This window comes from Hemiscyllium ocellatum, chromosome 11 (assembly GCF_020745735.1).
Source record: "Hemiscyllium ocellatum isolate sHemOce1 chromosome 11, sHemOce1.pat.X.cur, whole genome shotgun sequence".
NCBI lineage: Eukaryota > Metazoa > Chordata > Chondrichthyes > Orectolobiformes > Hemiscylliidae > Hemiscyllium > Hemiscyllium ocellatum.
This window is the reverse complement of record NC_083411.1, coordinates 66,981,152-67,002,167: the sequence shown is the minus strand read 5'-3', so window position 1 is coordinate 67,002,167 and position 21,016 is coordinate 66,981,152. Positions and strand designations below refer to the sequence as shown.

General features: G+C 42.1%; 1 protein-coding gene across 1 annotated transcript in view; it reads right to left on the bottom strand.

Moving 5' to 3' along the window:
- Positions 1-21,016, bottom strand: part of LOC132820054 (sodium- and chloride-dependent neutral and basic amino acid transporter B(0+)-like) — a 129,297-nt gene that overhangs the window by 61,403 nt on the left and 46,878 nt on the right. Inside the window, exons 3-5 of the mRNA XM_060831973.1 lie at positions 18,824-18,977; positions 8,365-8,496; positions 2,198-2,365 (exon numbers count right to left, since the gene is read on the bottom strand). Coding sequence (XP_060687956.1) covers positions 2,198-2,365; positions 8,365-8,496; positions 18,824-18,977 — 454 coding nt within the window. The remainder of the gene's footprint in view (positions 1-2,197; positions 2,366-8,364; positions 8,497-18,823; positions 18,978-21,016) is intronic.

Sequence of the window (21,016 nt, the reverse complement as noted above, 5' to 3'; positions counted from 1 at the left end):
TTTGTCCTCCAATCCAGGATGTATTTAAAACCCAAAGTTTATTGAATTCCTCACATGAGAAACATCAGAGGTCATTATTTTCTTCACAGCTTTTAAAGTTTTAAAACCAATGTTTATTATAAAAGTCCAGTGACTCAGTAATAATATTCTTGCTGCATAAAGTCATAGAGTCATAGAGATCTACAGCATGGAAACAGAACCTTTGGTCCAACCCGTCCATGCTGACCAGCTATCCCAACCCAATCTAGTCCCACCTGCCAGCACCCGGCCCATATCCCTCCAAACCCTTCCTATTCATATACCCATCCAAATGCCTTTTAAATGTCACATTTGTACCAGCCTACCACCACTTCCTCTGGCAGCTCATTCCATAAACATACCACCCTTTGCATGAAAAAGTTACCCCTTAGATCTCTTTTATATCTTTCCCCTCTCACCCTAAACCTATGCCCTCTAGTTCTGGACTCCCCGACCCCAGGGAAAAGACTTTGCCTATTTACCCTATCCATGCCCCTCATAATTTTGTAAACCTCTATAAGGTCCCTCCTCAGCCTCCGACACTCCAGGGAAAACAGCCCCAGCCTGTTCAGCCTCTCTCCATAGCACAAATCCTCCAACCCCGGCAACATCCTTGTAAATCTTTTCCAAATCCTTTCAAGTTTCACAAAATCTTTCCGATAGGAAGGAGACCAGAATTGCACACAATATTCCAACAGTGGCCTAACCAATGTCCTGTACAGCCGCAACATGACCTCCCAACTCCTATACTCAATACTCTGACCAATAAAGGAAAGCATACCAAACGCCTTCTTCACTATCCTAGCGACCCGTAACTCCACTTTCAAGGAGCTACGAACCTGCACTCCGAGGTCTCTTTGTTCAGCAACACTCCCTAGGACCTTATCATTGAATGTATAAGTCCTGCTAAGACTTGCTTTCCCAAAATGCAGCACCTTGCATTTATCTGAATTAAACTCCATCTGCCACTTCTCAGCCCATTGGCCCATCTGGTCCAGATCCTGTTGTAATCTGAGGTAACCCTCTTCACCATTATACCTCCAATTTTGGTGTCATCTGCAAACTTACTAACTGTACCTCTTATGTTCGCATCCAAATCATTTATGTAAATGACAAAAAGTCCAGGACCCAGCATTGATCCTTGTGGCACTCCACTGGTCACAGGCCTCCAGTCTGAAAATAACCCTTCACCACCACCCTCTGTCTTTTACCTTTGAGCTAGTTCTGTATCCAAATGGCTAGTTCTCCCTGTATTCCATGAGATCTAACCTTGCTAATCATGTATCCAATGGGGAACCTTGTCGAACGCCTTACTAAAATCCATATAGATCACATTTACTGTTCTGCCCTCATCAATCCTCTTTGTTAATTCTTTAAACAACTCAATCAAGTTTGTGAGACATGATTTCCCATGCACAAAGCCATGTTGACTCTCCCTAATCAGTCCTCGCCTTTCCAAGTACATGTACATCCTGTCCCTCAGGATTCCCTCCAATAACTTGCCCACCACCGAGGTCAGACTCACCGGTCTATAGTTCCCTGGCTTGTCTTTACCGCCCTTCTTAAACAGAGGCACCACGTTTGTCAACCTCCAGTCTGTCAACCTCACCTCTGACTACCGATGATACAAGTATCTCAGCAAGAGGCCCAGCAATCACTTCTCTAGTTTCCCACAGAGTTCTCGGGTACACCTGATCAGGTCCTGGGGATTTATCCACCTTTACCCATTTCAAGACATCGAGCACTTCCTCCTCTGTAATCTGGACATTTTGCAAGATGTCACCATCTATTTCCTTACAGTCTATATCTTCCATATCCTTTTCCACAGTAAATACTGATGCAAAATATTCATTTAGTATCACCCCCATTTTCTGCAGCTCCACACAAAGGCCACCTTACTGATCTATTCTCTCCCTAGTTACCCTTCGTCCATAATATATTTGTAAAAACCCTTTGGATTCTCCTTAATTCTATTTGCCAAAGCTATCTCATGTCCCATTTTTGCCCTCCTAATTTCCCTCTAAAGTATACGCCTACTTCCTTTATACTCTTGTTTCTATTCAGTATTTCTGCTAGACAACATAATGAAGATGATCACTGAAACAATTGGCTATTTTTGCACTGACAGATCAACAGAATGAAATATGAACAATATCCCCAACAGAAGTGAACATTGTACCTTTGGGTGTCCTGCTGCAATTTTCATCTGCTCCCCACCAACTGAAGCAGTCGGACCATGGCAGGGGTGATTGGAAGGAAGCAAACAGGTAGTACAGACTGTAGGCAAGGACACAGGAGTAGGTAATGTTTCCGAAGAATCCTTTTACTACCAAAGTTATGCCCACACCTTAAAGAAGGAACATAAATTTAGATTGAAACTGCAATAAATTCCTTCACATAATTTCAGCTTGTCGACAAACCAACCTTGTCTAATTGCCAGTCACCATTGCAATTTTTGCAGTTAGAATCATAGAATCCCAACAGTGTGGAAACAACCCATTCAAACCAGCGAATACACATCAGCCTTCTGAAGAGAACCCCACCAGACCTGCCCCATTCCTGTAATCCTGCATCCCCCATGGATGGTCCATCTAGCCTGCACACTATGGACAATTTAGCATGGTCAATCTATTTACCCTGCCCATTTTTGGACTGTGGGAGGAAACCAGAGCAAACTCACACAGACACAAGAATAATGTACAAACTCTACACAGGTAGTCGTCCAAGCGCTGAATCGAACCTGGGTCCCTGGTGCTGTAAGGCAATGGTGCTAGCCACTGAGTCACTGTGCTGCCCAATTATTTGCATTTCCATCATTCTCTGGAATTATATCACATTTGAGAATCAGCTATCCCATCAACTTCACTGCGAAGATATAGGTTTCTAAATGTATAAATGTATTAATATGAAATTCCACTGACTTCAGGGATATGTAATAACACTTGATTGGTGAAAAAGAACCCTTGTGTATCAACTTCAGATGCCATATCTTCATTACATTTGCTTATAATCCTGAAAATTATTGGGATATTCAGGGCCCTTTGAAGACACCACTGTATCAGTTCCGTATTTTACAAGGATGTGATAATATGCTGAGATTATACATGTGTGGGTATGACAAAATGCAAGATAAATCAAGATCCAATAGAATGAGACCTAATTTTGGCTATGACAGAGAACACCTTTGTTGTTGCAAAAATCCCAGATGTTGGTAGGAATTCAAAGTGCTATTTCTGATGCTGGTGTTTCTGTTTTTTATTCTGTTTTTTGACTTTGGAAGTTCATGCATGTATGGCTCCTGAAGGCAGATGGCCATTTGAATGACCAGTTAACAGCAGATCTGTTTTCAGTTTTTTTTTGGATGCCAGGTACCGTTTTGGAAGTTTGAAGTACCCCTCTGGATATAGTCTCAGCCTTGGGGATGGGAATGTGGGATTGTTTTCTGGAGGCAAATGCATGATACCCTTTGGGTTTGGCATCAGCATGCTCTTTGAAAGTGTTAACTATGGAAATAATGTGCATATAAGGTAAATAGACTCTGAGGAACTGTCGGACTTGTTTGGACCTGTCAAGGACTGTTGCAAAGTGTCCAGAAGTGTCAACAAGTGTCAAACAATGTCAATTGAAGAAGTGTCAATATTGCCATGACTATCTATCAAGAAGCATCAGCAAGATCAAATGTGTTTTAATGAATGAAATTGTAATCTCAATATAGAACTCTAAGTAATAAAATTATGTTTTTCTCTAATGTGGTATTGGTGTCAGATGTCAGATACCAGATGTCAGAACTCTTGTCAAAATCACAGTTGCTGTTAGCGTCAATGCCTCTGGTTCAATCCAAGGGCCTACTGGAGATATGTGTGGCATCTCAGAATCAGTAATAATTCTGATGATTAAGATGATGACTGATGTCAGGACAGTTCATTGAAACATTCATTATCCCACTGATCCAGATAGTTGTTCTGAGTGTGTCAGAGATGTGGGGTTGGAGGTGTATACTTGGTTCCATCAGGTGTAGGTTATGATAGATTGTATACATGTGGCCTGAAAAGCTCAGGACAATGAATGTGGAACTGATCTACACCTCCAATAGATCTCAGAAGGTGTGTGTTCATGATACATTGGATTGACAAGCAGGAGACTGGAAGAACACAGCTAGCCAGGCAGCATCAGGAGATAGAGAAGGGTCCTGAAGAGTCCTAAAGAAGGGTTAGAACCAAAACATTGACTTCTCCACCTCCTGATACTGCCTGGCTTGCCTTGTCAGGCTGAGGTGCTCCATGGAACCTGAATGTTTCCATCACATACTCATGCCTTCAATTCATGAATTCGTAGTATGTAGATTGACCATCAAAGGAGTGTCTACTGACTCCAGTGAGGAACTCCACCTTGGATTCTCTCTTATCCAAGTGGACATTCTTCATCAGGCAGAAATTAACCACCTTGGGTCATCTTTGATGAATTACATTCAAGATGCAGACCTCATGATTGGTAACTAGGTAAAATTGTCAACTCTGCATGTAGAAATTTAAGACTTCTATGGTCTATTTTGTTAACAGGCATTCTTTGTGGGCTTTAATGTAGTGTTATCTCCTAAGTCTGATATCTGCTCAGATTAGACATTGGGTATTCATGTCCTCAAATTATTTGAGTGACTATAGACACTAAATCTCTGAAGCAATGCTATTTTTCCCTAAAGTCTGGGACCATGAGCGCAGGGCTATTACATGGTGTTTGGCCCCAGTTTCTGAAAGTTCTTCTATCTTAAGGTTCCATTTCAATGGTGGTTTCATTTCAATGAGGGGGGACAGTAAGGTAATAATGGTATTTAAAAAACATGATTCCAAAAATGTTTTGAGTTGCTCATTATCTTGAATTGAACTGGACCTTTTAGAATTTCAACTTTCTGTACCTAAGGTATTTATTCTCCACAAACACAAGGATCTACTTGACATGAGCCCAAAATTCATTCTCAGTCAAGTAAAGCCTGCTCTCATGAAGAAATGAACCTCAGCCAATCTTAACTGTAGGTATTTATAACCAACCTGTCCAGGATCTAGACAAGCTATTTTCTATTTCAATATCCTATTAAAGGGGCCAATACCCTTTGGCCAGATTCAAGTTTGTGAGTTGGCTGTTCCCAATCTCGAACCAACTTATCCAACTGTGCCGTCAAGTAAGCACCTCATATCAGCTTCTGGATATCATTATATAACTGTCAGTTCCTGTTCAGGTTTCAGAATGAATATAATAGATCTATTCCATTTGCACTGTAATTGTTCCCTCACATTCTCCTAGTTTCTGTCCTTTTTTGGCTTTTGGGATTTGACAAAAATTTGATAACTTTTATTATGACTGAGTAGTGTTACCATGTCATTGTAAACCTTCCTTATCAGCTGTGTCAAGATGTCAAAGTACTATTGTCTAGGTACCATGTCCTGAACCCATTTATACTGATTACTAATCAGTTGACTGGGAAGATGAACATTTCTCTATTCCCTGGGATCAAGGTGTCTCAGTAGTTCGTCCATCACTGTGAGATCCTTTCTCTTTCTTGATCTGTCTCCCTCTTCATCACTTCAGGGTATGAACAAACAAAAAGAAATTGTGAGAAACTCAGTAGGTCTGGCAGCATCTGTGAAGAAAGACAATTTAAGTCGAAATGTTAACTCTGTTTTCTCTTCACACATGCCAACCCTGCTGAGTTTCTCCTTCAATTTCTGCTTTTGTTGGTTCAGATCTCTAGCATCCGCAGTTCTTTATTGATTACCTGGATTCTGTATTTTGGATTTTCTGACCATGTACTTGTCATTATGTTGGGTTCTTGGATTGTCTTGGAACAGTTTGCTTCCTACTAATCCTCATGTCAAAGGCTCCATGAGGAAATCATTCACCTAACATCTCAAACAGGCAAAGCCTATAGTTTCCCATGATAGCCCACAAGAGAAATAGCAAGAGGGTACAATATTTTCTCTTCATTCCCCAAAACCAATTATAGCACAATCTTAAGAGTTATATGGGGCTTCTTTGGAAGACAATCTACTTGAGAGTGCTGCACAGACATGTATGTGAGGAATAAGAAAATGATCAAAGAAAGAGTAGGGCCGATCAGGGATAGCATAGGGAACTTGTGTATAGAGTCTGAGGAGGTAGGGGAAGCCCTAAATGAGTTTTTTGCTTCTGTCTTTACTAAAAAAAAGGACCTTGTAGTGAATGAAACCATTGAGGAGCAGGTGTGCATACTGGAACAGATAGAGATTGAGGAAGCTGATGTGCTGAAAATTTTGACAAACATTAAGATTGACAAGTTGCCAGGACCAGACCAGATTTGTCCTCGGCTGCTTTTGGAAGCGAGAAATGTGATCGCTTTGCCGCTTGCGAAGATCTTTGCATCCTCGCTCTCCACCGGAGTCGTACCGGAGGACTGGAGGGAGGCAAATGTAATTCCTCTCTTCAAGAAAGGAAATAGGGAAATCCCCGGCAATTACAGACCAGTCAATCTCACGTCTGTCATCTGCAAGATGTTAGAATGGATTCTGAGGGATAGGATTTATGACCATCTGGAAGAGCATGGCTTGATTAAAGGCAGTCAGCACAGCTTTGTGAGGGGTAGGTCATGCCTCACAAATTTTATTGAGTTCTTTGAGGATGTTACTAGACAAGTTGATGAGGGTCGAGTGGTGGATGTTGTGTATTTGGACTTCAGTAAGGCATTTGATAAGGTTCCCCATGGTAGGCTCGTTCAGAAGGTCAGGAGGAATCGGATACAAGGAAATATAGCTTTCTGGATACAGAATTGGCTGGTCAACAGAAGACAGTGAATGGTAGTGGAAGGAAAATATTCTGCCTGGAAGTCAGTGGTGAGTGGTGTTCCACAGGGCTCTGTTCTTGGGCCTCTACTCTTTTTAATTTTTATTAATGACTTGGATGAGGAGATTGAAGGATGGGATAGCAAGTTTGCAGATGACACAAAGGTTGGAGGTGTCGTTGACAGTATAGAGGGCTGTTGTAGGCTGCAGCGTGACATTGACAGGATGCAGAGATGGGCTGAGAGGTGGCAGATGGAGTTCAACCAGGATAAATGCGAGGTGATGCATTTTGGAAGGTCGAACTTGGAAATTGAGGACTGGATTAAAGACAGGATTCTTGGCAGTGTGGAGGAACAGCGGGATCTTGGTGTGCAGGTACATAGATCCCTTAAAATTGCCACCCAGGTGCACAGGATTGTTAAGATAGTACATGGTGTTTTGGCTTTCATTAACAGGGGGATTGAGTTTAAGAGCCGTGAGATCTTGTTGCAGCTCTATTAAAACTTTGGTTAGACTGCACTTGGAATACTGTGTCCAGTTCTGTTCACCCTATTACAGGAAAGATGTGGATGCTTTGGAGAGGGTTCAGAGGAGGTTTACCAGGATGCTGCCTGGAATGGAGGGCTTATCTTACAAAGAGAGGTTGACTGACCTCGGACTTTTTTCATTAGGAAAAAAGAAGGAAGAGAGGGGACCTAATTGAGGTGTACAAGATAGTGAGAGGCATAGATAGAGTTGATAGCCAGAAACATTTTCCCAAGGCAGAAATTGTTAACACAAGGGGTCATAGTTTTAAGCTGTTTGGTGGAAAGTATTAATGGGATGTCAGAGGCTGGTTCTTTACGCAGAGAGTTGAGAGAGCATGGAATGCGTTGCCAGCAGCAATTGTGGAAGCGAGGTCATTGGGGATATTTAAGAGACTGCTTGACATGCATATGGTCACAGAAATTTGAGAGTCCATACATTAGGTTTATCTCACATGAGGATCAATGATTGGCACAACATCATGGGCTGAAGGGCCTGTTCTGTGCTGTCCTGTTCTATGTTCAATGTTCTCTATGTTCTATCTTTGCATTCTCAATTTGGAGCAGGATATCCAGTTCTTTTCAGACAACAAATAGAAAATTCTGGTTCCATTTATGGGTCACTGCCTGAAGAATATTTTCAATAATCCCCTTACTTAGGTTTTAGAGATGATGTTCCTTAATGGAATTGACTTTGATTATCATGCTTATGAAACTGTTCTATGATATATCAGAATGTCTTCCTTATTTCTCAAGCAGCCCTACTAGGTCTACATCAATTATTGAGAGAGAGGCCATTTAGAAAATTGTGATCAAGGAAAGGCAAACAAATCTACTCATTTTTAATATCTGCCTTTGTTTGAAGTGCTGTCATGTCAGTGTGAGAGCAGTATTTTTGCAAGGTTGGCTAACAATGTCACCTGATAATGAATGCAGTCAGTTTATTAATTTATATTAAATATATGTGCTCATCTGAAAGGTTTCTAAGTCAGTGCTGATTAATGAATATTCACCTTGTAATATTGGCACAGCTTTCCACACTGCCACAGGCCCGAGGCTGGCAAACTGCCCAAAAGAAGACTCCAAGAAAAACAGTGGCATCCCAGCAAATAGCAACATGGTAAGATAGGGAATGAGGAATGCACCTGGAAAATATAGAATATGTTATTACCCCAGATATAGCTCTGACTGAACAGGTCAGAGGAGATGCTGGAGATCAGAGTTGAGAGTGCAGCACTGGAAAAGCTCAGCTGGTCTGGCAGCATCTGAGGAGCAGGAGTTGACGTTTCAAGCATAAGCCCTTCTTCAGGAATGCCAGCACCATACTCCCAACTCTGAATATGCACAAACCTGTTTTTATGGACCATAAGATTCATTTTTACAATTCCTTTACTTGCGATCAGTCACTAAACATATTCACAACAGCATTCTCTGAACTTACAAATGGCTCCTTTAGATTGTCCTATATTGTGTTCCAATTTGCCTACAAATCAACTTGTGAATAGGCTCAGGAAAGGAACCTGTTGTCAACCTGTGGATGGCCTGTATTCCTTTCCTGACTCTTGAGATGCTCCTAACCACACCTCTACCTCTACATCTCAATTCCTTCACTCTCTGTCTGGTTCCTGAATTTGTCAATGGTCCCAGCTGTCTCAAATGCAAGTAATGTAATAAGTCAGTTTCCAGTTCCATTAGATTGGCACAACATACCTAGCAAAGGTGTATTTGCACACAGACACCTCAGAGCCATCGGTGTGAAATGTTACTTCCAATATACGTTACAGGTTTGATATCTGACTAAAGATTTGACTCATGGCCTTACTAACCAATTGAGTATTGTGTTGACAGGAATACCAAAGCACATCAAGCAATCCATTGCCTTGACATAGTGCACACTCACTGACCAGAGAATATGCAGTGCTGGCACGTGCATTAATGTATTTCCTATAAATTATAGTGTGCAAGAAAGTTACTTATCAGGCAGAGTCTCAACAGGTTCTGACCAACGTGCATGATGGCAAGATGAGTGGTAGAATCAAGTGAGATGTTTACCTCTTAACATCAGGAGCATCTCGCTGCCTCTTGTAAACATCTTTAATCAGCCTGATCGGACATGTTATTTTGGAAGATTTTATAGGATAGATAGGAATTTATACTAGCCTTCGTGGCCTATTGGCAGGTACACTACCACTATGCCACACTAATGGCATGGTGTGATTCTCACCGAGCAGCGGTGAGTTGCCAACTGAAACACATTATTGCTTGTTAACAGTTCCACTTGTGGATAAAGAGGGGAGGTGGAAAAAGCATAGAAGGTCAAACAGCATCAGAAAAGGGGGGCAGTCAGAATTTCAAGTTGGAACCTTTCATAGGAATTAAGTTTACTGGAGGCAGGAGAAGGGGTGTTCTGATTCAAATAGACATGGAACAAGTAGACATGGAGGCAGCAGAAAAAGTGTTCAACATCGAGACCTGTGTGAAATTCATTGATATGTAGACACAGTGGAATGAAGGTGAGTCCTTTGCTGAGGACTGACTCAGTGAGGGAGAGGTTGGGGAGATGGTAAATACCCAACAGGGTTTGCGGCTGGGACCTCATGTTGAGTTGGAGTTAGGAGTGGAGGTGCAGTCCGGATGAGAGGTTCCAACCTGAATTGTTGGCTTCCTTCCTCCTCTGATGCTGCTTGCCCTGTTGTGCTTTTTCCAGCTCTACTCTTTATTCACTCTGGCTCTCCAACATCTGCAGTTCTTACTATCTCCAAGTGACAGTCCTACTTGCCATGAGTTGTGATCTCACCTCACTCACCGTACAAGCAAAAACAGAAAAGCTCAGCAGGTCTGGCAGTATCCGTGAAGAAAAATCAAAGTTAAAGTTTTGGGTCCGGTGAGCCATCCTCGGAACCCAAAACATTTACAGTATCCACAGTTCTTTCAGTTTTTATCACCTTACCAACAAATCGTCAGAAAACCAGACAGGTTGCCATGTTGGGCAGCAGTCCTCAGTCAAGGGCATGTACATCTTAAAATCATAGAGTTGTACAGCACGAAAACAGATCCTATGATTCAACATATCCATGCTGACCAGACATCCTAATCTGATCAGGTTCAGTTTGCCAGCATTTGGCACCTATCCTTCTAAACCCATCCTATTCATAAATCCATCCAGATGGCTTTCAAATGCTGTAAATGTACCAGCCTCCACCACTTCCTCTGTCAGCTCATTCCATACCCGCACCATCCTCTGTGTAAAAAGGTTGCCCCTTAGGTCCCTTTAATATCTTTCCCTTCTCACCCCGAACCTATGCCCTCTATTTCTGGACTGCTCCACCCCAGGGAAAAGACTTTGTCTATTTATCCCTCGTATCTGGCAGCAGCATTCACGCCAATCTCACTGCATGGTTCATCAAGTAGCGGGACATGCCTGAACCAAAGTCCATGGGGGCAACCATCGGCAAGGAAAGTGGTGGGGGCAATCTAGGTTCATCAAATGCAGCTTCCCATCCCAGTCCCAAGTTTCATCCTACAGTCAGGCGTCATATCAGGGTGGATGGCTTGGTGATGACATAAGGAAGAGTGAAGCCTTTGCCATGTATAGAATGGGTACCTAGCTAGAAGAGGTGGATGTTGGCAGTCCCAGTGGCATGTTACTGTCAGAGGACTACTCGCTGTTGTCAAAATTGTGAAGATCATGGACAAGGCACAATGTTGAGATGAATGGTTGCAATAGGACTCAAGTTGGGAGGGGTAAATACGCCAAAGTGTGAGGGTGAGTGTTGCATCTGCCACCAGTCACTGGGACTTCAGCTGGGAAGCAGATTTGTCACCAACACATGTTATCTTGGCCACTAAGGCATGCAGCATGCCTATTCCCTGGCATCCTTCAACATTGATCCTGTCTTTGTGTTGCACCTTTCTGACACTGCGAATCTCCATGAGATGCACACTTCTGTGCACAGCAGTGAACATGAGGAATGTATTCTGTGGAACACATAACCCTGTTGGTCATCACCCCTAAATGCGCTTGGTACAATTTTCTTTTCCTTTCCCTCCCACTCAGATTACAACAGGATCTTGACCAGATGGGCCAATGGGCTGAGAAGTGACTGATGGAGTTTAATTTAGATAAATTTGAGGTGCTGCATTTTGGGAAAGCAAAGCTTAGCAGGACTTATACACTTAATGGTAAGGTCCTAGAGAGTGCTGCTGAACAAAGAGACCTTGGATTGAAGGTTCATAGCTCCTTGAAAGTGATAGGATAGATAGGATAGTGAAGAAGGCATTTGGTATGCTTTCTTTTATTGTTCCAGAGTATTGAGTACAGGAGTTGGGAGGTCATATTGCAGCTGTACAGGACATTGGTTAGGTCACTTTTGGAATATTGCCTGCAATTCTGGTCTCTTTCCTATTGGAAGGATGTTGTGAAACTTGTAAGGTTTCAGAAAAGATTTACAAGGATGTTGCCAGGGTTGGAGGATATGAGCTACAGGGAGAGCTTGAAAAGGCTGAGGCTGTTTTCCCTGGAGCATCGGAGGCTGAGGGGTGACCTTTTTAAAGTTTATAAAGTCATGAGGGGCATGGATAGGATAAATAGACAAAGTCTCTTCCCTGGGATGGGGGAGTCCAGAACTAGAGGGCATAAGTTTTAGGGTGAGAGGAGAAAGACATAAAAGAGACCTAAGGGGCAACTCTTTCATGCAGGGGGTGGTATATCTATGGAATGTGCTGCCAGAGGAAGTGGTGGAGGCTGGTACAATTACAACATTTAAAAGGCAACTGGATGGGTAAATGAATAGGAAGGGTTTGGAAGATATGGGCCGAGTGCTGGTAGGTGGGAATAGATTGGGTTGGGATATCTGGTCGGCATGGACAAGTTGGACCAAAGGGTCTGTTTCTGTGCTGTACATCTCTATGACTGTATGACACACTCAGCTACCACATACCGCAGATGGGGTGGAGGAAACCAGCTCCACAGTGAGTCTACTGGCCGTGGAAGCATGAGTGAGCAACCTCTGTAGTTTAGATCTGGGCAGGTCAAACATTCTGAGGGTTTTCTTGGCGGAGACAAGTGAACTATCCTGAGCTGGAACTGTCAACAGTCAAATGGGCCCAGGCAGGGTGGATGTGGAGGATTTAGCCACCTCTGTAGGCTCCTCAGTGAACTCTCCATGTGGCTCCTCCTCCAGCTAGGTGTATTTCAGATCACCTTTAACTTTTATATTATTTTAACAATGTCATTGTTTACTTACATATCTGCATATTTAGAAGCATCTTGACAGACACCATTCTCATCAGTTTCTTCACCAATGCAGCTAAATGCAGCTTAAGATGCAATAGGCTATGATGTGTGGGCTCTTACTGCATTTCAAATACAATAATTGCAATATTTTTCTTGCCTCAAAGAGGGGAATGCTCAGGCTCACAATTGCTATTCACTAGCCAGATTATGAATGGAGGCTAGTACAGTCAATGTGATGTTATGAAAGGTATTGAATTTGTGGCGTTTATTTATGAGGCTAACTAAATGCAAAGAACCCTGGCAAGCTTGACTTAAAATCCCTAAATGTTGATTTTAGAACTTTGAATGTACAGTGAACCATTGATCTATAATTGCGTGTCACAACAAAGGTGAACTTTGACAGATGTGTCAATAATGGATGTTAATGCCATGTCCAGGTGCTGTGCCAGTGTTTAACAAAATGACAATCTTAATATTGTTCTGCTCGAAACTTAACACAAGGAGCAGAATGGGTTAAGTAGATGTTTTGCAGCTAGCTCCTATGCAATGGTTGCTAGGTAAAGGGTACATGGGGAGTACTGGTCACAAGAACCAGGTGGAGGAATCAGGACTATCACAGAAATGGACTAAGAAGGCAGTGTGTCCAGGGCAGGAGGCAGTGACCTATTTCAGTACAGTGCTCAATAAACCTCAGGGTATTTCCACAGCCAGTGAAGGAAGGAGGTAAGAGTCATAGAGTAATACAAAACAGAAACGGATCCTTTGCTCCAACTCATCCATGTTGACCAGATAACCTAAATTAATCTAGTCTTACTTGCCACCATTTTCTGCATATTCACCTCCCCCATTATCTCCTGAACTGTTGGATTTATCCTCATTCAGCATATTGCGTTGAACATTCAATGCTAGCCACAAGCTTGAGGGGCCTTCCTATCTTTCAACCCATCACCTCAATTACAGACTAGACACCAGCAATGATAGCTCCATAATACACCTTATTCATGTAACCATCAGATGCCTTTTAAATGTTGTAATTATACCAGCCTTCACCATCACCTCTGACAACTCATTCCATACATGCACCATCCTCTGTGCAAAATGTTACCCCTCAGGTCCCTTTTAAACCTTTCTCCTCTCACCTTAAATCTGTACCCTCTAGCTTTGGTCTCCCTTACCCTGGGGGGAAAAGAAACTTTGGTAATTTAACCTATCCATTCTCTTCATGATTTTATAAACATCTGTATATCACCCCCTCAGCTTCTGACCCTCCAGGGAAAATACCCCAGCCTATTCAGCCTCAAACCCTCCAACACTAGCAACATCCTTGCAAATATTTTCTGCATCCTTTCAAGTTTCACAATACCAATAACTCAGTCAGTTACAGAACAACAGGAGGGAGACTGACCACTCAAATGTAAAGAAAACAAACAGTATTCCAGCAATCATTAATAGGGACATAGAGTGCAAGAGCATAAAATTAAGATGAACTTCTCTTGGACACTGGTTAAACTTCAGCTGCAGTATTGTGGCCAAGTCTGGAAAGATATGAGTGGGAGTGAGTGCAGAAGAGATTTAAATAATACTCCCAGGGATAAGTCACTTCAATTATGAGGACAGATGGGAGGAATGAGGAAGGATGTTGCGAAACTTGAAAGGGTTCAGAAAAGATTTACATGGGTGCTTCCCAGGTTGGAGGACTGGAGCTACAGAGAGAGGCTGAATAGAATGGAGCTATTTTCTCTGGAGCATCAGAGGCTGGCGGGTGACTTTATAGAGGTTTGTAAAATCACGAGGGGCATGGATAGGATAAATAGACAAAGCCTTTTCTCTGGAGTGCAGGAGTCCAGAACTAGAGGGCATAGGTTTAGAGTGAGAGGGGAAAGATATAAAAGAGACCAAAGGGGCAACGTTTTCACGCAGAGGGTGGTGTGTGCGTGTGGAATGAGCTGCCAGAGGAAGTGGTGGAGGCTGATACAATTACAATATTTAAAAGTTAAAAATCACACAACACCAAGTTATAGTCCAACAGATTTACTTGGAAGCAATAGCTTTCGAGGCACTACCTCTTCATCAGGTGGTTGTTCCACAACCTGGTGTTATGGGATTTTTAACTTTGTCCACCCAGTCCAACATTGGCAACTCCAAAAAATTTAAAAGGCATCTGGATGGGTTTATGAATAGAAAGGGTTTAGAGGGATATGGACAAAGAGCTGGCAAATGGGACTAGATTAGTTTAGAATATCTGGTCAGCATGGACGAGTTGGATCGAAGGGTCTGTTTCCGAGTTGCACATTTCAATGATTCTGTGACTCTATGACTGATTTCATCAGAGAAGTGAAGATGAAGGTGCAATTTGTTTGAGGTTTTCAAATTCCTGAAAGGACTGGACAGTGTGCATAAGCAGAAACTGTTCCCACTCATGGAAGGATTGAGAACCAGGTACCAAAGATTTGAAGTGTTTTGCAAAAAAAGCAAATGTAAGGTGAGAAAGAGATTTTCCGCACAGTGGGTAGTTAGGGTATGGACTGTGGTGGAAACATTGAGACATTCAAGACAGCATAGGATGATGATTTAAGTAGAAGGAATTGGCAGAGCGGCAGGGGAAAAAGGCATGAGATTGGCACGAAGTCAAAATGCTCAGATAGCTGACATAGATGTGATGGGCAGAATGGTCTCTTTCTATACAGTGGTAATGCTGTGATTCTGTCTATGGTTGTGTCCTCTAATATCTGAAATATTGTTGTACTGTGTGGGTAATGTGATTGACAGTCAATACATGACTAATTGCTGGGGCATATCTGAGTCATTGATACCCTGAGTGAACCAATTTGAACCAATAGGGGCAGTAGGAACCCAGTGGAATGGTCGACAGGTAGAAGTTGTTTGTCACTGTCCATACTCGCTTACAAGCAGCAATCACAGGAGTTATTCTGGCCATTGAAAGCATAGAAAGCAAAAGAACCTATTGACAATTAATCACACTGTAATGAAATACATATATTTGCTGGATCTGTTCAAAATTGACAGGGATGGTGGACAGTGGGAGTAACAGAGGGCACAACATGAGGAAAAGGAGGTAAATGTTCACTCCCCTTAATCCTGCTCTTATTCCCTTGGCCTGCTCCACCATTTACCCCATGAACCTTCTTCCCTATTCATCTCATAGAATCATAGAATTGCTATGATGCAGAAGGCAGCAATTCAGGCCATAGTTCTAATGTTCTATTATCTCATGTCAATTTTCTGTCTTTGCTCATATCGCTGCACAACATGAATATTAAAACAATATCGCTGCTAAATTTCACAACTGAATCTGCATCCACTCCATTTCCAAGCAGCGCCTTCCAGACCCTATGGAAAATAAAGAGCATGAATGTATGGTAAGGGTTAAAGCATGAAGACCACCGGCAATCTGTGTTCTGTGGAAGGTAGGATGGGATAACCATAGTGGAACATTCTTACACCAATTAGCAGAGTAAGGTTAAGGCTGAAAAGCCACCATGGTAAGATGAGATAACACAGTAATAAAGCAAGTTTCTCTGTTTAGTTTATTATGACAGGATTGAGACAATAAATACTTGGGACACGACACTAAAATATCTAATTAATAGTTAGTAGAGTCAGTTTGAAACAGGAGACTATTGTAACAGATGGAATAGCTAAATATCTATCATGATAGGTTAGTCTGGAATTTAAGATCATTGTAGCACAGTTACCAATAAATATCTAACCGTGAAATTGGAATAACATTAAGTAGAATGTACAACTAAAGAGATATTGGGAACTAACATCACTGGTATATTGTGTAGCTAGAGTGAGGTACTTTGATTAATGTAGTTGGACATGCCGATAAGCTAACAGAAACATGATAAAAAAAATCCACAGACCATGAGGTTCAGGGGCATTCGAGAATCTGTTTTCTCAGTGTCACGGTTTTTTGTTTGCAAATAAAAGATCTATTCTTGAAGAACTCTCTGCGTCTCCTGTTGATTCTCTACATTTTCTCCACAACAACCCTTAAGATTGGCTGTGGAATTTTTTTTTAATTTTGCAATACACTTGCTTCATTTGCACATCAGTTTAAATTTACACTGAGATGTACAAATCTTATAAAAGCAGTTAATCAGAGTTTTAGGACCATCATGTTCCTGTGAGGATGAAGCATAAGAATGGCAAAATGCGAGAACTCTGAATTAGTCAAAAAGTTTTTAAAAATATATCAAAGGATTAGGAATTTGAAATCAGACAAGATCATTGAGGAAGGTAAAGGGAACAGAAAAGAACCTAAGAAATCAGGAGAGTTAAAAGGGCCATGAAATATTTTTGGCATATTAGGATTAAGGAGAAATCCCAAGACATTTTAAACATGTATTGAAAACAATGATTAGCTAAGGAAACTGCAGGCCCACTCATGAACAACGGAGGGAATTTATGCATGGAGCCAGAGGAAGTGGGTGAGGTTTTTAATGGGTACTTCAACTGATATTCACCAAAGAGAGGAACGTGGATGATGGTAACATTAGAGAGGGATGTGTTGATATCCTAGAACATGTCAACGTGTCAACAAATCTTCTCAAAACTTGCTAGCATGTCAACGATTAGAAGAAGGTGTTGGGGGCCTTCAAAAAATATTAAGGCAGATCAGTCCCCAAGGCTGGATGGGATCTATGCCTGGATAATGAAAGAGACAAGGGAGGAAATTGCTGGGCCTTGACAGAGATCTTTTCATAAACCAGTTCCCAGAAGACTGGAGAAAAGCCAATGTTGTTCCTTTATTTAAGAAAGACAACAAGGATCATCCAGGAAATTATAAACCAGTGAGCCTTAACATCTGTGGTGGGGAAATTATTGGAGAAGATTCTTAGGACTTATTACGGATAGTCAGCATGGCTTTATGTAGGGGAGAGCTTGTCTCACAAATTTGATTGAACTTTTTGAAAAGTGATGAAGATGATCAATAGGATGGGGGCATGAATGTTATCTACCTGGACTTGATTAAAACATCTGTCAAGGTCCTTTATTGTAGGTTGGTCCAGAAAATTAACAAGCATGGGAACTATGGTGAATTCTGATTTAGAAACAAAATTGGCTTCAATATCAAAGACAGAGGGAAGCTGTGGACAGGTGTTTTCCGACCGGAGATTTGTGATCAGTGGTTTTCCACAAGGATCATTGCTGGGACCTCTGTTGTTTGTAATTTGTATAAATAATTTGGATGGAATTGTTGGTCGCCTGATTGGTACTTTTGAAGACAATACGAGAATTGATGGACTTGTGGATATTGAAGAAAGTTATTAAAGGACACAGCAGGATGTAGATCGGTTGGAAAATTGGGAAGAGAAATGGCAGATGAAGATTAACATGGATGAGTGTGATCTTGCATTTTGGCAGGTCAAATGCAAGAGCAAAGTACACAGTAAATGGTAGGACCCTAAGAAGCATTGATATATAGAGGGATCTAGGGGTGCAAATGCATAGCTACCTGAAAGTGGCAATACAATTGGATAAGGTGGTAAAGAAGACATGAGGCATGCTTACTTTAATCAGTTGAGGGCATTGAGTATAAATGTTGGCAAGTAATGTTGCAGCTGTAGAAGACTTTAGTTTGGTCACAATTGGAATATTGTGAGTAATTCAGATTGCCATGGGTATGGAAAGGATGCTAAGGCTTTGGAGAGAATGCAAGACATGGATAGAGTGGATAGTTAGAGTTTGTATTCTAAAATGAAAATGTCAAATGTTAGGTTTAAGGTGAGAGGGGAAAGTTTAAATGAGATGTGCAAGGATTGTTTTTTACACAGAGGATGGTAGGTGTCCAGAACATGCTACTATGGGAGGTGTCAGAAGTAGATATATAACAACATTTAGACTGACCCATGATCAAGCAAGGAACAGAGTAATACAGACTATGTGCAGGCAGAAGGAATTAGTTTAGAATGACTTTATGGTTGGTGCAGACATTGTGGACCCAGAGGGCCTGTTCCTGTGCTGTACTGCTCCATGTTCTACATTCTAGTTGGTGAGCTTAATGAATATATTTAATTAATAATAATGTCTAGTATAATAAACACTATCTGTATGATAGAGACCTGATCTCACTGTTAGCTGGATGGACAGCATAACTGTGGCTTAGAGTTCCCTCTTTCATTGAATATAATATTCTTTGTCAATCAATGACTTGTCCCTATTATTTATGATTTTCTCTCATTCCTGTCATTCAGATTTCATAACATTACCTCCTCCATTTTTGTAAGCCAGGTAAGGGAATCTCCAGACATTGCCCAGACCCACCACACACCCGATCGCAGAGAGCACGTAGTCAACCTTCGAGGACCAATTCCCTCGCTCCACATTCTCATCACCTTCAGCCACTTCTTCATTACCAGCAGCCTGAGGAATAGAGAGAATTCAAAAATAATATGAGCAGAAACTACTGAAGGAACTCAGCAGCCATAGCAGCATCTGTGGAGGGAGAAACAGAGACATTGTTTTGAGTCTGGAAGACTCTACCAACACTTTCCGGGTTTTCTTTCAGATTTCTAGCACTAGCAGTACTTTTCTTTTATTTTGGCTGATTCATAAGTTGGATTTCCCAAGAATAGAAGGTACGCAAATTCTTCACCCAGTACAGAAACACTGAGCAGAATCTTCCAGTATCTGAGCAATGTGGGTTATGGAGAGGCCTATGTCAGAATTTGACACAAAGTCCAGAGAGGGCAATCTCAACATCAGAACATCTTGGCTTCATCGTCTATGTTTTTCACAAACGGCCTGGTGAGTTTCGCACGAGACAATATTGAGGTACCAATTAAACACGATCATTGCTTGCTAAACAATCTGGAACAAGAGGTCATAATTTTAGCACATGTGGTAGCAGATTTAAAACAGAGATGAGGAGGAATCACTTCTCTGAAAGGGTATGTGGAATTCACTACCCCAGAGTGCAATGGACACTGGGACATTAATTAAACTCAAGGAGGAGTGAGACAGATTTTTAATTAGTAATGGGTTGAATGATTATGGAGATCAGGCAGGAAAGTGGAGTTGAGGCCAAGATGCAATCAGCTATCATTGTATTAAATGATGGAGCAGACTCAAAGGGCTGAATTATCTACTCCTGCTCCTAGTTCTTTTGTAAAAACCTTGTTGAGAGTCTGGTTCACCTCTTTGACCTTCAGCTTTCTAACTTAACAAACAAGCCAGATGTTAAGAAAGCTTGACATGGAAACCCAAGGAGCTGCCTGGCAAATTCAGTTCGCTGCTCGATATGAAGGTTGGTAAGCCACACGAAAATCTCAGGCTGCACACCACAAGCACTGCTCACATCCAGGGACATTATCATCTGATATGAGCCAGCCTCTCTGAACCCTCAAAGCATATCTCTAAACGATATACAGGGCACCTCTGCACATCAATGCTACATCTCAGGCTGTACCACTAACTCTCATTGTAATGCTGCAGCAAGGAAATTGTGTGCTCATGGATATACACCCAGCTCATGGACTAGACAAGGCTGCGTCTCCATGCCCTTAACTCAGTCACTCTGCACAGATTTCTTCTCGGTGCTCTGGTTTCCTCCCACAGTCCAAAGATGTGCTGGCAAGGTGGATTGGCCATACTAAATTGTCGATAGTGTGCAGGGATATGCAGGCTACGTTGGATAGCCACGGAAATGGATGCTACAGAGATAGCAAAGGGGTTGGGTCTGGTTTGTTCTTTAGAGGGTCGGTGTGGATGCGACAGGCTGAATGACTTGTTTCCACACTACAGGGATTTTGTGATTCTATGTTGGAGGAGTCGGAGAGATTTCACAAGTGAGTGAGTGGGCAGCGTAGAGGGTATGCAGGGTTAGTGGTACCAGGGGTTGGGGTGAGGAAAAATATCGAAGGCAACAGTGAGAATGATAGAGCATTGGTACAAGACAGCGATAAATTGAGTGTGAAGCATCAGAGAGAAGATGGTGGCACTTACACTGGCAGACTGGAGAAGGTCATTGACCTGCATCCTACAGAGTTAGGCATTCCTCCAAATGGCTGAGACTGTACTGACCCGAGTAATACCATCATACAAAGCTGGCATGGTCAGTGTCGTGCTTTCCTCTGCCAGTCCTGGGGGGAAGAGGAATTCCTGCTTTTGAGCTCCCTCTGTTAGGATCTCCAGATACCTATCTGAAAAGCAGGGCACCAATTGCTGCCTGTCTACCAATGACCAGGGCAAATGTCAGGGAACTGCGCAAGGGCCTTTAAAAATGACACAGACTGTAAGGGTTTGGGGTTAATTGCGGTATATCCACCAAGCGGTGAGTTGTTCTGCGAATGGCATACGGTAAGATGGGGCAGGAATCATATAAGAGGTAAGCATTATCGGCGGGATAGGGAAGTTAATGCAGCAAGGTTGGTAGCAGAGAATGAGAAAATTTGTTAGGCCTC